Source organism: Phyllostomus discolor, chromosome 8, assembly GCF_004126475.2.
Source record: "Phyllostomus discolor isolate MPI-MPIP mPhyDis1 chromosome 8, mPhyDis1.pri.v3, whole genome shotgun sequence".
Classification (NCBI taxonomy): domain Eukaryota; kingdom Metazoa; phylum Chordata; class Mammalia; order Chiroptera; family Phyllostomidae; genus Phyllostomus; species Phyllostomus discolor.
Window position 1 is genome coordinate 76,653,862 of NC_040910.2, and position 16,117 is coordinate 76,669,978.

General features: G+C 50.9%; 1 protein-coding gene and 1 non-coding gene across 6 annotated transcripts in view; one reads left to right on the plus strand and one right to left on the minus strand.

Moving 5' to 3' along the window:
• Window positions 1-16,117, plus strand: part of SLC43A2 (solute carrier family 43 member 2) — a 47,843-nt gene that overhangs the window by 25,931 nt on the left and 5,795 nt on the right. For 4 of the 5 annotated variants that reach the window (XM_036034396.1, XM_036034395.1, XM_028520236.2 and 1 more), the window contains exons 6-14: window positions 3,046-3,138; window positions 4,516-4,649; window positions 4,735-4,937; window positions 5,365-5,511; window positions 7,419-7,430; window positions 8,034-8,172; window positions 9,551-9,677; window positions 11,951-12,024; window positions 15,643-15,766. In XM_036034396.1, the coding sequence (XP_035890289.1) occupies window positions 3,046-3,138; window positions 4,516-4,649; window positions 4,735-4,937; window positions 5,365-5,511; window positions 7,419-7,430; window positions 8,034-8,172; window positions 9,551-9,677; window positions 11,951-12,024; window positions 15,643-15,766 (1,053 nt within the window). The remainder of the gene's footprint in view (window positions 1-3,045; window positions 3,139-4,515; window positions 4,650-4,734; window positions 4,938-5,364; window positions 5,512-7,418; window positions 7,431-8,033; window positions 8,173-9,550; window positions 9,678-11,950; window positions 12,025-15,642; window positions 15,767-16,117) is intronic. The other variant, XM_028520237.2, reaches the window with a different exon arrangement.
• LOC114504394 lies at window positions 1,756-1,827 on the minus strand. The gene has a single exon (XR_003685169.1). It is a non-coding gene; the product is annotated as a small nucleolar RNA SNORD50 (small nucleolar RNA).

Genomic DNA, 16,117 nt, shown 5'->3' on the forward strand with positions numbered 1-16,117 from the left:
TGTCCTCCATCTGCTCTTCCAGCTGGGCTCTGAGTCCTCTTTGATCCTCTCTTCCTCTACCTGTCCTGGCTGAAGCGGCATTCCAGACGGGAACAGTTACCTGCTTCCACACAAGCAGAACCGTCTTTGAGTTCTGCCCTGGGCTGATTTGGCCCCAGAGTTGCCTTGCCCCCACAAGGCTGCCTCTGCTGGAGTAGCCAGCATGGAGAAGCCCAAATATGTGAGCTTGGGAACTGAGGCATGTCCTGTGAATCACAGCATACCTGGGAGGCAGGTGTGCAGAGAGTAAGAGTGGGTGTCTTTAGTGCTCACCTGGGTGTGTGCCTCTGCACACACGAGCACCGCACATTTTCCCCATCTCTTGTTGAGGGAATTTCCATCTGCTCCTTGAATTCCTCTGACCCTCTCTGAGAAGCCTAAGTGGACAGAGGATCCTTTCTTGGTGAGGGGAAGAGCTCTTTGTGTGCTGGGAAATCTTGGAGGAGCCTGGATGGCCACCTTGGCCTTATATATTATGGACTTATTTTTGTTCCTTTTAAATTCTAGGTTCTAGTTCTAGAGAGAAGATTCAAGAAGATCAGGTCAGAGTTGCATGTTGGCCCCAACCCCCTGTTGTTCAGTGGCCTCTGCCTGGGTTGGGGTTAGGGCAAGCCTTGAGCTTAAGGAAAAAGGAAAAGGGCTAGCTGGCAAGCTGTTTTTAACAGTGATACTGAGACATGATTCACATGCCATGTGATTCACCTAAAGGATACAATCCGCTGGTTTTTATTGTAATCATAGGGGTGTGCAGTCATCACCATAATCAATTATATTGTCCCAAATTGAAACCTTGTACCCATTAGCATCCCTTCCCCGTTTTCTCCCAGCTTCCCCCCGCACAGCCTGCAGCAGTTGCTCATCTGTTCTTTCTCTGTGGATTTGCCTGTGCTGGACACTTCATGTAAATGGAATCATGCCATATGTGGCTTTTGGGACTGGCTGCTTCCACATCACGTGTTTTCAAGGTTCATCCATGTTGCACTGGGCGTCAGTACTTCGTTTGCTTTTATGGCTGGATAATACCCTGTTGTGTATATACCACATTTCGTTCACTGGTGCATCTGCTGACGGACATCAAGGTTGTTTCCACTTCGGGGATATTATGAGTAGCACTGCTGTAAACATTCATGTGCGAGTTTTTGTGTGGACAGTGTTTTCGTTTCTCTTGGATGTACACCTAGGAGTGGAGTGACCGTCCATATGATACCTCTGGGTTTAACTGTTTGAGGAACCGCCAGACCATTTTCCAAAGTGGCTGCACCATTCCACATTCCCACCAGTATTGTGATCCTTTATGTCTTCAGAGTGTTTGTTATTACATGATTTTTAAAAATTATGGCCACCCTAGAGGGTATGAACCTAGTATCTCATTGTAGTTTGAATTTGCATTTCCCTAGGATTAATGATATTGAATATATTTTCATGAGCTTATTGTTCTTTTGTTTTTTAGAGAAATGTCTATTCAGATCTTTTGCCCTTTTTAAAAATAGGCTATTTATCTTTTTATTATTGAGTCCTGGGGATTCTTTACATATTCCAGATACAACTCCCTCCACAGATGTGTGGTTTGTAAAACTTCCTTGTGCATTGCCTTCTCACCTTCTTGATGGCGTCATGTAATGCACAAAAGTTTTTTATTTTATTTATTATTCTTTAGCAACATCAGAACTTATTTAAAATTTATTTTTTAAAATGTTACTGTCCTTATAATGGTCAATCTCAGAAGTCAGACTCACATTAACTTTTTTCACTAGAAAATTTAGGTTCAAGATAGGATCATCATAGATAGGAAGCACAAAAGTTTTAAATTTGGATGATGTCCCTCACTCATTTTTTCCCAGTTTCATTGAGATATAATTACATAACACATTGTATTAGTAAAACATTGCACCACATGATGATTTGATATATGCCTTACTCATATTTAATTGTGGGGGAAATAGGCAGAACTGATGAGAAGCAGGTGTGTGGCCAAGTTCAAACGGACTCTGTTCAGCAATAGCGGGTTAGCCTGCAGGCAGCCATTGCCTGTCCCGAGTTTGCTAACACCTGAAGTGATCGCAGATAAACGGGGGCGGGGAACATAGATTAAGTCCATATAAACAGTCTGAGTTCAGCAGAACAGGCAGTGTAGCCATCCAGGGAGGCATCCTCAGTGCGGGACGTTGTGGTGTGGGCGGAAACCTTCGCAGCACGGCTGCAGCTTCTCTTGAGGTTCTAGAGAGAAGCTCTGACTGGCTGCTGGGGGATGGACTTGGCCTCATGTCTGTTTGAATCCATGACCACTTCATCTTAGTTTACCACGTCTGGGTTTGTGTGGAATGCACTTACGTCGCATGGGCCCAGAATGAGTTTCTGTGAGATGCAAAGGAGTGGCCTCGCTGGGAGGAGAGCCTGAGCCTCCTCTGCCATTGGTATTCTCAGGTGGTGAGCTCGGTGCGAAACTGTGGAAGGAAAAGCCCTCTTTGCACTTAGGAATTCAGGAGCAGAAATCCATTGTCAGCCCTGAGGGAGCTGTAGAGTTCTGCTTTGACACCCTCCAGAAATCTACTCTCAGGACTGAGAGCACCTTTTGCTGACATCTCGCCCTTCTGAGATGCTGATATTCTTATTTATAAAAGTCCCCAAATAGATTCTTATATTTACCTGGCTTGCTCTCTTTGAGGGCTGCCCGAGTCTCCCACTTTGCTTGCTGGCGTCTCGGTGTAATCCTGTCAAGACTGGAAGGCCCCCCCAGCCTGTGCTGGAGTGGAGAGGAGGGACACCTGCCAGCCAGGAGGTCCCGCAGCTCTGGCCTTTACGTCTGGGGTCTGAATTCTGCATTGCACTCCTCCCCTGCCCTTATCAGCCTCAGTTCCTGAAGGAAAAACTTTCAATCAGTAGTGATTACCCTCTGGACTAATTCCCCTGTAAGTTAGGGGAGGAGAGCAGATAAGAAAAAGTGCCTCCTCTGTCCATCCTCTGTCCCTTCTCTCAGCTGAAGTCCCCTTGCTTCTTGTCTTGCAGCTGCCCAACATGTTTGGTGACCTTCGGTCCACGTTTATTGCCTTGATGATTGGGTCCTATGCCTCCTCAGCAGTCACCTTCCCAGGAATCAAGGTGAGGTGTGGCCAGCACATTTATTTTGTACTAGTGTCTGAGCAGAGGCTTCTCTGGAGGCTTCTTCGGCCCTCTCGGAAGAGGGCTGTCACTGTGGGTGCTGGGGCTGGCCCCTCCCACCACCCACAGGCAGGATGCACCTGGGCACCATGGGGGGAAGAAAGGACTCCCACTGAGCCATGGGGGATGGAAAGTTCAAGCATGTCACTACAGGGTGTCACTGCAGGCCACTTCTGCGTTTCTGAGCAGGGTAGAGAAAGCTGGTGGGTGAGTTTGTCCTCGAGCTAAGTCCAGCCCCAGTCTCCCCACCCCCAGGTCTGTTGTTGCCGGGCTGTTGCTTGCCACTAGCCCAAGCTCTGCTCTCGGCCAAGTTGGTTCAGCTGTTTCCCTCCCAGGCAGGATTCTGAGCTCGTGGAAGTCACACAGGGTCAGGCTGAAGCAAACACCTCACAGTCCATCAGCCCCAGTTCCTGCTCCAAATCCCGTTGCTCCTACCAGGGCTTCAGAAGGGGCTCCTCTCTCCCCTGGCACCCGCACCAAGTAAAATCCCCTTTCCTGAGGTGTGTGGTGGCAAGGCCATAGGTGAGAAGGAAGAGTCACAGGTATGGGCTGGTCACCTGGGAATCAAGGTACTGTAGTGTCTAGGGCCAGGCATCTTGTGGACTTACGGGGATTGTCACACTCCTGGCGTATAGAGATGCCTGTATGTGCCACCTCCTTCTATCTTAGTGTCTGGCTGCTTTGGGTCCCTCCCCTGGGGAGCTGGGCAGCTTTTGCCAGTGCCCTAGGGACTCTTGCACTGGAAATAAATTGTAATAATGACAGTAACAGCTACCATGCTTGTGCTCAGCAGGCTTCCCCCCTTCCACCACTGAGCACTCTACTAGGGTTACACCTGCCTAACCCCTGCCACCATACCATAAGGACACGTTACTCTTACACCCATTTCATGGAGGAGGAAAGAGAGACAGCCACCTGTTCATTTGTCACATATTTTTTGCACCTATTACGGGTACTCTTCAAGGTGCTGGAGAAACATCAGTGGACAAGGCTAGCAGGTTGCTGTTCTCAGGGAGCTAAACTAACAGTGGATGAGTGAATGAATCAAGATGTCAGTATGTGTAGCTATTCACTGTGATCCAGTGAAATGACAGTGATGGGGTGGTCAGGGAAGGTCCCTCCAAGGAAGTGACAGCTGGCGCAAGAGGAGGCACATGGGGGCTAATGACAGGACAGGGTGAGTTGGGGTAATTGGGATACAGAGTGATGACCAGACCCCGAAGTTGACAGGGCTGCCGGTGACCCTGCCACTCCCCAGCCTGGCTTCCCTGTGCTGACTCGGCCCTGGCCCTGACCCTACCCCGTGGTGCCTTTCAGGTCATCTACGACTTTGGTGTCACCTTCATCACCATCCTCGTGGTCTGGGCTGGCTGCTCTGGGCTAGTTTTCCTCAACTGCTTCTTCAACTGGCCTCTGGAGCCTTTCCCAGGTCCAGAGGACATGGACTACTCGTAAGTGGTTGTGCCATCTGTCCCCACCCCACCCCAGTTTACGGTCCCGGGGCAGCACTGACAGGCACTTTCCTGTGGCCTCCAGGGTGAAGATCAAGTTCAGTTGGCTGGGCTTTGACCACAAGATCACAGGGAAGCAGTTCTACAAGCAGGTGACTACGGTGGGGCGCCGCCTCAGTGTGGGTAGCTCCATGAGGAGTGCCAAGGAGCAGGCGGCCCTGCAGGAGGGCCACAAGCTGTGTCTGTCCACCGTCGACCTGGAGGTGAAGTGCCAGCCAGACGCTGCAGGTACCTACCACGAGGTCCTCGCCTGCCAGGCCTGCCTCACACACGCACCTGCACCCACCCACACCCACTTGCACCCCCAAGACAGGGAGGGCCAGCCAATCCAGCCCTGGAAGCCCTGGCCCAGGCCAAGGACTTTGTGAGTCTTACCTCAGCTCCCACTTCTTCCCAAAAGGGCACGCAGCGCCATCCATCCTGTGTACAGCAGATAAGCACATTAAGGCTCAGAGAGGGCAAGGGATTCACCCAACTTGTGTTACACAGCTGGGTGACCCCACTTCTAGCCCCCACACCTTTCACCTCACATGGGGCCCATCGTTGCATCCAGCATGGAGTGATTAAGTCAGCAAGTCAGCCGCCTCTCCCCACGCGCCGGGCCCCTGAATGACAGAGATGTGGCCCCTGATCACCTGTGGCCTTCTCCCCGCAGCAGCCCCGTCCTTCATGCAGAGCATATTCAGCCCCATCCTGCTGCTCAGCCTCGTCACCATGTGCATCACGCAGCTGCGGCTCATTTTCTACATGGGCGCCATGAACAACATCCTCAAGTTCCTGGTCAGTGGCGACCAGGGCAAAGGTTGGTGACCCCTGGACCTTGGTGCATAGCCCCATAGGGTGGCCCCCTCCCAGTGGTGGTCATTTCTGCCACCTGAGGTCGAGCCCACTGCCTAGCTGGCCGAACAGTATTAGCCTGGGCTGGGCCAGTAGGGCCGTGAAATGACAGAGTCCAGGAGACCCGTTACTTGTCAGAGCTGTTGCATCACAGCCGGCCCCAGCTGCTCCTTCATGTTCCCATTAGAGTTTCCCAGGATAGGAGGGGAGGGAGGACTAAAATAACTACATGTATTTTGGTGTGTGAGGTATGTTTTTCATCGCCCAAGGGGCTGGGTGACGTGTTTGTGAATGAAAACACTGCTCGGAACAGAGTGCTCCGCCCGAGAGCCCCTTGAAGGACAGCTGATCAAGCCCGACGCCAGTAGCCCCTGGGAAACCACAGGGCTGCTGCGTGGGGAGCCCAGGTGCCGAGGGGGCCGGGCTGTCTCTGCCGGAGACATTTAAGGCCATTGGACTGGTGCTGGGAACTGCTCCCTGAACTGGAAGCACGGCTGGGGGAACTTCCTCACGTGTGTAATCCAGTCGAGACTCGTCCAGTCTGGTAAACAGAACCGATAACCCACACACTGCTTTCCCAAAACAACACAAAAGGTCTTTGGCGGGGAGAGGCTTTGATTCTACAGAGAAAGTCGGTACTTCCTCAGGGCCTGAGCTGAGTCAGCGTTAGTCATCCCTAGCGGGACAAACACGTTCGGTAAATGTTTTTTATTGGCAGTCTCACTGGTGTGCAACCTTCATGTTGGTTTAATTGTTTTTCCCTAGGGACCGTAAGGAATCAAACACGATTTTTAAAGGGGATGAGAAATCTAGCTTTAACAAAAGGGAAAGATGACAAAGGCACCCAGAAAACACTGGTTCCACTGTGAAATGTGCCCTTGCAAAATTTCCTAATGAATGCTGACGTAGTAAGGCTCTATTTTTTATGGGAAAAAATAATCTATTTAGCTTTGTTGCATCCACAGGAATGCTTTCATTATGTAACACTTATTCAAGTCTGTGGACTGAACTTTGGGGAAAGCTGATCTGAACACCCTCTGTAGAGAGCCCCCAGGCCCACGGAGGGGGAAGCCCTGAAGTGTGCGGAGAAGGGTCCTTGCCGGTCCTTCGCAAGCAAATCTCCCTGCTGCTGAGTCGTGAGCTTTTACTCAAGCTCTCTGAGAAGTCCTTTGCTGTCTAAGAGGAATATTTTTTTTCTGTTTCCCACATTCAGAAAGTCAGTTTCAAGAAGTAACGGAAGTTGGGCCAGGAAATTCCACCTGTAGCTGACAGGGCATTGGTTTTCCCCATCCTGCTCCTGTGAGCTGTTGTGCATGACACCTGTGTTCAGAGGGGCAGTGCCAGGGTCAGGGTGCTGGTGGCGGGGGGCTGGCTGGGGGGGAGCGCTCACTGCCTCAGGGAGACCTGTGGTGTCGGGTGCTTTGCTGAGAATTGGGATGGGTCGTTTGACTTCTCTTGCCCTTGGAGTGCAACTCTGACAGAGCAGTGTTCCCGAAGGGCCACGCGGCAGTGAGCTCTGCTAGGTCTGCTGTGCCCACACTACGTCCCCATCATGGTCCTTGGCGAGCCGCAGGCCTGATTCACCAGCCTGCCTGTGACCAGGAACAGCTGCATGTGACTAAGGCCCCAGAAGATAGGGAAACATCAGCAGGCGCCTGTGTTGGGCTCCCTCCCACCTCCGCTCCTAGAAGCCTGACTCAAGCTCAGCCACCCATGGGTGCTCAAGATTCAGGTCTAGGTGGGAAATGAGGTTTTCACTGGGTCCAGAGATAGCTAGCCTGCCCCCATGCCCCGTCACCCTATGACAACCTTCGAGATTTCTGCGGCTGACCTTGCTCCTTTCTGCTTTCTCCCATTGCTCTCTTGACGCAGTCATGGCCACTGGTAAGCAGGGGTACTGCCAGGGCACGTTGCAGCATCCCCTCCCAGTTAGTCTTTGTTCAGTGAAGAAACGCTCTGCCTTGAATTGCAAACACCCCTTTTAGGCAGAACTGTGGATGGGGTGGGGTAGTCAGCTTTCAGTTTCCATTTGACCCCCAAAATTCCATCTTAATTTTAAGGCTCTTTCAAGATAGGAGCACTTACGTCAGAGCCCCCATGAGTGACGCCTTTCTGGTGTATTTCTAGAGGCAGACGACTAATGGCCAGTCATACACAAAGCCTCCGTCCCAGGCTTTGGTAACTCTGTGGTTCCCAAGTCAGAGAGACTTCCTGGAGCTTCTGGGGGAAGTTGTTGTGACATACTGGATTTCATTAGCTGTTTCTTAGAAGCAGGCAGGGGATTTGGAGAAGAGAATAGGGTGCCTGCTCCTTGTTCCAGCTTTGAATTCAGGGCTCAAGGTCTCTGGGCTCCCCTCAAGATCCACAATGATAAGAGGGAGTCTGGAAAGACCCCAGAAGGGCCTGTGGGGTTTAGACTTTGTCCAGTACCTGCCCCTGGCCTCTGTCAGGAGCCCCCGCCATGACACAGCCTGTCTTCCTTCCCAGTTAGCCTCTACACCTCCATCTTTGGTGTGCTCCAGCTGCTCTGCCTGCTGACGGCCCCCATCATCGGCTGCATCATGGACTGGAGGCTGAAGGAATGCGAAGATGCCTCTGAGGAGCCCGAAGAGAAAGACACCAACCAGTGCGTAGACAGGACCCGTGCCTGGCTCTCAGCCCCCAGAGAAAGAAGCCCCCAAGTCTAGCACTAGGCAGGGGCAGGATTGGGAGCGGGGTAGGTTTTAAAGTCAGCAGGAGAGGGGAAAGAGGACTGGGTCGGAGGGTGATCGCCCAAGGGCTTTACGACACTTGCTCACTCAGCTCGACACACCTTCGGGTCCACTGCCTTCAGTCCTTGATGGCAGTTCTCTGGGACGCTGAATTTTGGGAAGTACTGAGTTAGATGAAAGAAGAGAGAAATGGGAGGAAGGTCTGTGTGCAGACAGTGGCTATCAAACCATTCTATTTTAGGGCCGCACTCAGATCCTTAATTGTGAGAAGCACAGTGGGTGAATGATCTTAAAGCAGTGCTGCCTTGCCTACAAGGCTCACTCCACTCGGTGGGAGTAGCAAGGCACTCTACCTGTAACAGGTGTGAATAGATGTGTTTGTGATCGTGAGCATTAAACAAGGTGTTGGAGCCCTGCTTTATGTAAAGGTTGGGTTTTAAAATCAGAGGATGGGTTAATTGTTGTCTACTGTGACTCCACCTTAGTATAATAAGGCTACTGTTTATTTTATTAGGTCCTGTACCAAGCACTTAAGGCACAATAGCTCAGTAAGCCTGTCAACACTTCAGTGAGGTGTGTACCAGTGTGATACCCATTTTACAGATGGAGAAACTGAAGCTAGGAGTTTGAGGAGCTTGCCTGAGATTCCTTGCACATCTCCCAGCACTTGGCATTCATTCTTGGATGTCATATAGTTGTCTGTGGTGTATCTGTGGGTGGTGAGACTAGAATCAGTAGTAGTGAATTCACAAGGAAATAATTACAGAGAATGCTTTGTTATCTAGGTCAGGTCCTACAGCCGAGAGGTTATTTGTGCCCATTCCAGTTCCATCTGCTGAATATTTGTTTCTACCTCATTCCCTCCTGCCGCCCCAAGGGGAAATCCACTCACTCCCTTATTTGGCTTATTATCTGCCTTATCTTCAGCTCTCTGCAGGACTTCAGTGACGTTGGAGCTAATGATGAAGTGAGGCTTTGCCACAGCCTAACTTGGGCACAGTCTGTTCCTTCCTGCCCCATCATTTGAGCTCAGTCTTCACTAAAGCAGCGCAGCGTGCTGATGACCATTTTCTCGTATCTGACCTTTCCACTGAGGCTCATGCTCAGCACTGTCAGCTGGGTGCCGTGGGAGGCCCCAGTACTGGTCTAGTCCCAGCAGTCCCTACAACACGCTTGGGTGGTCTCTGAGTGGTGAGCTGTCCACAAGCTGTCACTCCCAGGGCCTGACTCCTTGGGAGAACCCGCCTCCTCCAGGGAGCGCTCAGCTCCAGCGTGTGCTCTGTGTCTCTGCAGGGGTGAGAAGAAGAAGCGGGACCGGCAGATCCAGAAGATCACCAACGCCATGCGGGCTTTTGCCTTCACAAACGTGCTGCTCGTGGGCTTTGGGGTGACTTGCCTCATTCCCAACCTGCCCCTCCAGGTGGGTGTGGGGAAAGAGAGAGGCCAGGTAGGGTAAGGGGACAATGAGACTAAAAGGTGCATGATGTGCCATGAAAGCCATCGTCGAAGAGAATGGTGACTCTTCATTCATTTAATTCAGCCGACCAGCTACCCAGCCCGTCATTCACCAAGAGCCTCTTACCTGCCAGGCTTTGTGCTCGATCCCAGAAGGGAGCCGTAGATGGCACTGGGATTGCCTTTCACAAAAGATTCTTCCTGGTAAAGGCATATTCCTCTTGGCCTTCTGTGCATTTGCTTACCACGGATGCCACCATTAGACCATTTTCCAGAACTATGTTCGGTAGGTGTATGGCTACTTGTTTTGCATTGCTCAAACAGCTGAAATTTGATGTCCAAAGAGGTCAGGCTAATCTGGTGTTGACAGGAGCATCTGTCCCTCAGGTACAGGAGTGCCTACAGGGTCTCTACACAGGAGAGAGTGGGAAAAGATTCCACTTTTTCCAAGTGGTGATCACTTGGCATCTGGGTTCAAAGCTTAATTTTATTCCACAGATTTCTCATGCTTTTGAAACCTGACTCTTGGCAGAGGATGTAAGCAAGGTAGATTCTGTCACCTGTCTGGCTGCACCCTTAGGCCCATGAACGTGTACTAGCCTCAAACCCCAAGATGATTAATTTTGAGAGACTTGAGTGATGGCATTGCTCCCAGGTGGGTGGAGCTCAAGGTCAGGTGGTATCTTGGGCCAGGTCCAGGGGGAAAGCAAGAGTCCCTTTTTACAAGTGGCCATGTGTTGAGGTACATTAAATACTCAGGTGTGCACCACACACGTGTCCTAGCACGTGACTGTGACGACGCTGTGCGTGCAGAATGGAATAAACCATTGGAAACTTGTCCCAGTTCCAGGTGGGAGTGTTGTGACCTACCTGCTGTCCTCCTGGCCTCTTGGTGATTGCCCTCTGTGAGACTGACAAACCCTTGCCTGGCCACCTTGTCCGGTGGAGGGTCAGTGCTTAGTGGGAACAGTCATCTGCTGAGTTTTAATCTTTTTCTTTTGTTCCCATGGAAAGAAAAGTTATGAAAAAGCAACGAGGCATTTGAAGTGGAAAGGGGGAGCCTGCCCAAGTACATCCCTGCACATCAGGCACAGCCCTTTTCCAGCACTGCAGAGAGTAGCCCCTGTCCCCTCCACCACCCACATTCCTGGGAACGGGTCCTGGCTGCTGAATAGGACAGCAGTGCTGTGCATGAGGGACGACAAAAGGGTCCTGGTGGCAAAGTGTACAATTCTCGTGCCTCCCAAGTCATTAACAAGTGCTTCTCAGGACCTCCTAAGCCTGCTAGCAGCAGCTGCCTTTTATTTTTACTGATTTGAGAGAGAGGGCTGGGTAGGGGGATGAAGAGAAGCATCGATTTTGTTGTTCCATTCACTTTTACATTCATTGGTTGCTTCTTGTATGTACCCTAACCGGAAATTGAACCCACACCTTGGTGTATCCGGACGACACTCTAACCAGCTGAGCTACCCCTCCAGCAGCCTTCCTAAAAAGCAGAGCAGCAGCCTTCTTAAAAAGCAGAGCTTTCACCCCTGGCTGGTGTGGCTCAGTTAGTTGGAGCGTCATCCCGTAAACCGAAAGGCCTTAGGTTCGGTTGCCAGTCAGGGCACATTCCTGGGTTGCAGGTTTGGTCCCCCATTCAGGGCATGTGTGGGAGGTAACTGATCGCTGTTTCTCTCCTCTCTCTCCCCTTCGCCCTTCTCTGGTGACAGGGAAGCAGAGCCTTCTTAGGGATGTTAGGGCCTGAGTGATGAGGCAGGGAGACCCCGGGGCACAGTCCTCAGGTCAGCAATAGCAGGAGAGAGGGGCCGATTTTAAGCATTTACCAATTTTCATGGTGTAACCGCTCTCATTGTGGCTGATTTCAGTCATTATGCTGTCACCAATTGTGGAGTTGGAAAGAGAATCCTGGTAACACACCATCTTAGGGTATTTCCACCATACAAAAACCTTAAGAACATAGAGAATAGTAAAACATAGTAAAGTAATTGGTAAGTGATACGTTTTCACTGTTTATTACCATTGTTTTTAATATAATTTAATTGTAAATTTATAAAATCCAAGTTTTCATAATCACCGTGTTTAACAGCTGGCTCGGAAAATTCCTAGAAATTCAGGAATTGGCCCCGCAGAGCTGGCGGGAGCCAACTCTTGGTTGCAGTGCTCCCGTTGCTCAGACTCCAGGCACTGGAGTAGGGGCTCCCAGTCTTCTGCTCACTCTCTGTTCTCCTCCCTCAGATCCTCTCCTTCATCCTGCACACAGTTGTGCGGGGATTCATCCACTCTGCCATTGGGGGCCTGTACGCCGCAGTGTAAGTCCTGGTGGCTGTGGGGGGCCTGGTGACAGAGGGCAAGGGGATGACTTAAGGGAGGTCTGTGGTGGGGCTGAGGTCCTGAGGGGCGCCAGCTTCCTGTCATGTTTTTGCATCAGGGACAGGTGTTGGGGCTTCTGTTGGGTGTGTTGGGAAGGCCATACCTGGCAGAAGGTGGGTCAGTGGGCAGAGAGTTGGGTGCCCACAAGTCCCGGCATTTAACACAAAGTCAGTTCTCTCAGCCAGAGGCAGGGCCCCTGTGCAGCTCATACTGCCTTGGGGGCTACTGCTCCACTGAAGCCTGGGCTGCCTCTGCTTGCTCAGGGGAAGGGCAGGAGTGCCTTCTGGCTGCCCACAGCTCAGTGTTGATGTTCAAATGACCCTCAGTAGGAGCAGGAGCAGGGACATATGAATAACTGAGCCCAGAGTGTATCAGACAGTTCTCACCCAGAATCATTTCACTAAAAAAATAAAAGAAAAAAAAAAGATTTTATTTATTTTATTTATTTTTAGAGAGATGCAGGGAGGGAAAGAGGGAGAAACATCAGTGTGTGGTTGTCTCTCGCGTGTCTCCTACTGGGGACCTGGCCTGCAGCCCAGGCATGTGCCCTGACTGGGGATGGAACCTATGGTGACCCTTTGGTTCTCAGGCTGGAACTCAATCCACTGCCCTCTCGGACCCCTCCCCACACATCAGCAAGGGCTCACCCAGAGTCTTGTAGGGTCTGCCTCTACCCACAGCCTTCTCAGGCCTTGCCTAAAGTAAAACCTGCCTCCTTTTCCAAGAGGCCACATGTGCATAAGGATCACAGTGTTCTTCCTCCTTTGTGGCTTGGCTCAACAGTTGGAACCCGTGCCCCAGCAGTGGGTCTCAGTTAGTTGGGGCATTGTCCCGTATACCAAAAGGTTGCAGGTTAGATTCCTGGTCAGGGGACACATACGTAGGTTGCTGGTTCAGTGCCCTGTCGGGGACAGGCATGGGATGTTTCTCTCTCTCTCTCCCTTCCTCTCTAAAATCAGTAAGTATATTCTTGGGTGAGGATTAAAAAAAAAGCTGGGGACTTCTGGCCAAGATGGAGGCATAGGTAGACACACTGTGCCTCCTTGCACAACCAAAAGGAGGACAACAATAATTTAAAAACAAAAAATAACCAGAACTGACAGAAAATCAAACTGTATGGAAGTCTGACAACCAAGGAGTTAAAGAAGAAACATTCATCCAGACCGGTAGGAGGGGCGGAGACGGTAGGAGGGGCAGAGATGGGTACATGGAGAGGACTCAGGGCAAGGCGATGGCTGGTGGACCCAGTGCCGGATTGTGGAATGGGGCGTGCAAGGCTGCAGCTGGCAAGACTAGCAGCGGTGGCTGGTGGAGTGGGCGTTCCCACATTCGAGATAAACTGGGAGGAACACCTGGGGATCGGACAGAATCAATTCAGGGTCCCAGTATGGGGAGCTAAAGCCTCAAACCTCTGATTGAAAACATTTGTGGGGGTTGAGGTGCCAGGAGAGACTCCCAGCCTCACAGGAGAGTTCATTGGAGAGACCCACAGGGTCCTAGAACGTACACAAGCCCACCCACTGGGAATTAGCACCAGAAGGGCCCAGTTTACTTGTGGGAAGCAGCGGAAGGGACTGAAATCTGGCAGAGAGCAGAGCAAGCAGCACTGTTCCCTCTCGGACCCCCTCCCCACATGTAGCGTCACAACCCAGCAACGTGGGTGGCTCTGCCCCTCACTGTGTAACAGGCATGTCAAGACAAAAAAAAATGACCCAAATGAAAGAACAGATCAAAGCACCAGAAAAAATACAACTAAGAGACAAAGAGGTAGCCAACCTATCAGATGCACAGTTCAAAACACTGGTGATCAGGATGCTCACGGAATTGGTTGAATTTGGTCGCAAATCAGATGAAAAAATGAAGGCTACGATAAGAGAAAAGAAGTAAAATGTACAAGGAACCGATTAGTGATGGGAAGGAAACTGGAACTCAAATCAAAAGTGCGGCCCAGAAGGAAGAAAGAAACATCCAACCAGAAAAGAGTGAAGAAACAAAAATTCAAAAAAATGAGAGGCTTAGGAACCTCCAGGACATCTTTAAACATTCCAACATCCAAATTATAGGGGTACCAGCAGGAGAAGAGGAAGAGCAAGAAGTTGAAAACTTATTTGAAAAAATAATGAAGGAGAATTTCCCCAATCTGGTGAAGGGAATAGACTTCCAGGAAGTCCAGGAAGCTCAGAGAGTCCCAAAGAACTTGGACCCAAGGAGGAACACACCAAGGTACATCATAATTACATTACCCAAGATTAAAATGAAGGCGAGAATCCTAGAAGCAGCAAGAGATAAGGAGATAGTAACCTACACAGGAGTTCCCATCAGACTGTCAGCTGATCTCTCAAAAGAGCCCTTGCAGGCAAGAAGGGGCTGGAAAGAAGTATTCCAAGTCATGAAAGGCAAGAACCTACATCTCAGATGGCTCTATCCAGCAAAGCTTTCATTTAGAATGGAAGGGCAGATAAAGTGCTTCCCAGATAAGCTCAAGTTAAAGGGGTTCATCATCACCACACCCTTATATGAAATGTTAAAGGGTTTTATCTAAGAAAAAAGATAAATATGAACAGTAAAATGACAGCAAACTCACAATTATTAACAACCACACCTAAAACAAAAACATAAGCAAACAACTAGAACAGGAACAGGACCTCAGAAATGGAGATCACATGGAGGGTTAGCAACAGGGGAGTGGGGGGAGGAGAGAGGGGGAAAGGTACAGAGAATAAGCATAGATGGTAGGTAGGAAATAGATACGGGGAGGGTAAGAATAGTATGGGAAATGTAGAAGCTAAAGAACTTATGACACATGGACATGACTAAAGGGGGATGTGGGTGGAAGGGGGTGAACAGAGCAGAGGGGAGTGAAGGGGAAATGTGACAACTGTAAGAGCTTAATCAATAAAATATATATTTTTTAAAAAGTTGGAACCCAAATACCATCCCGTCTCTCTCTGACCACAAACCAGATTGTTCACTGCTGGGATACCCTTCCCTCCTCTGGGGCCCTGAAGCCTGATGTTTTATAAGATTTTGCCAGAACTCTGTCCCCCTCTCAACAGCACTGCATGGAGGTCATTCCAGGTCTGCATGTCCCCCCCCCACTCAGGCCTGGAGGAAGTTGCGGCTGCCCTGGCAGGGTCTGAGGGAGGCTGCTGAAAGCTCTGATACTGCGTTTCCATGATTACACAATGCTGCTCTAGATGAGGGCACGGCAGAGCCAGGCCCAGCCTCCATCCTGCTCCCTGGGCCTGTTTCCCAAGCTGCAGATTCCTGCTGGCACCACACTTTCCATTCGGCTTAGCCAGACACCCACGAGCCCAGGACACACCTGCACAGGGTGGGGTCCTCCCCAGAGTCTGGGGCCTCAGGTTGGTCCAGGAGAGAAATTCACTTTGTGCACCTGCTCAGCAGAAAGCATTCTGAAGGTGGTCACCCCCCGTTCTCTGAGGCTCCTCCCGCCTCTCTGGCACCACCGCACCTGGGGCCAGGCTGGGGCTTAGGAGCATTTGGAAAGCCTGAGAGTGGCACCTTCGGTGACATGTTCTCTGTTGCCCTGGCAGGTATCCCTCCACCCAGTTTGGCAGCCTCACAGGACTACAGTCTTTGGTCAGTGCCCTCTTCGCTCTCCTGCAGCAGCCCCTGTTTCTGGCCATGATGGGTCCCCTCCAAGGAGATCCTCTGTGGGTAAGAAGGGCCAGGGGACAGTGGGTGACAGGCATCTGTCCACTCTGCTGAGTGGGAACTGAGAGGCATTTCTCTGGGGCTTCCAGAGCCCTAAGACCAAGCAGTTTGGGAACTTTGATTAAAATCAAGTCAGGGTCCCGTTTTGAATGGTGGCTGGGCAGGAGCAGAAAAGTTTCCTTTCTAGACCTGATTTTGAGATAAATAGAATCTAGTCACTGTCCCTGCCCCACTCTGGAGATTCAGATCAGTAGGTCTGAGGTCGGGGGCTCGGGGCAGTGGCAGAGGGCAGGCCCTGAGGGTTGCTGGGGTGGCCTTCAGACGACTGGGGAATCTGGCGCTGGAATGCGGCCC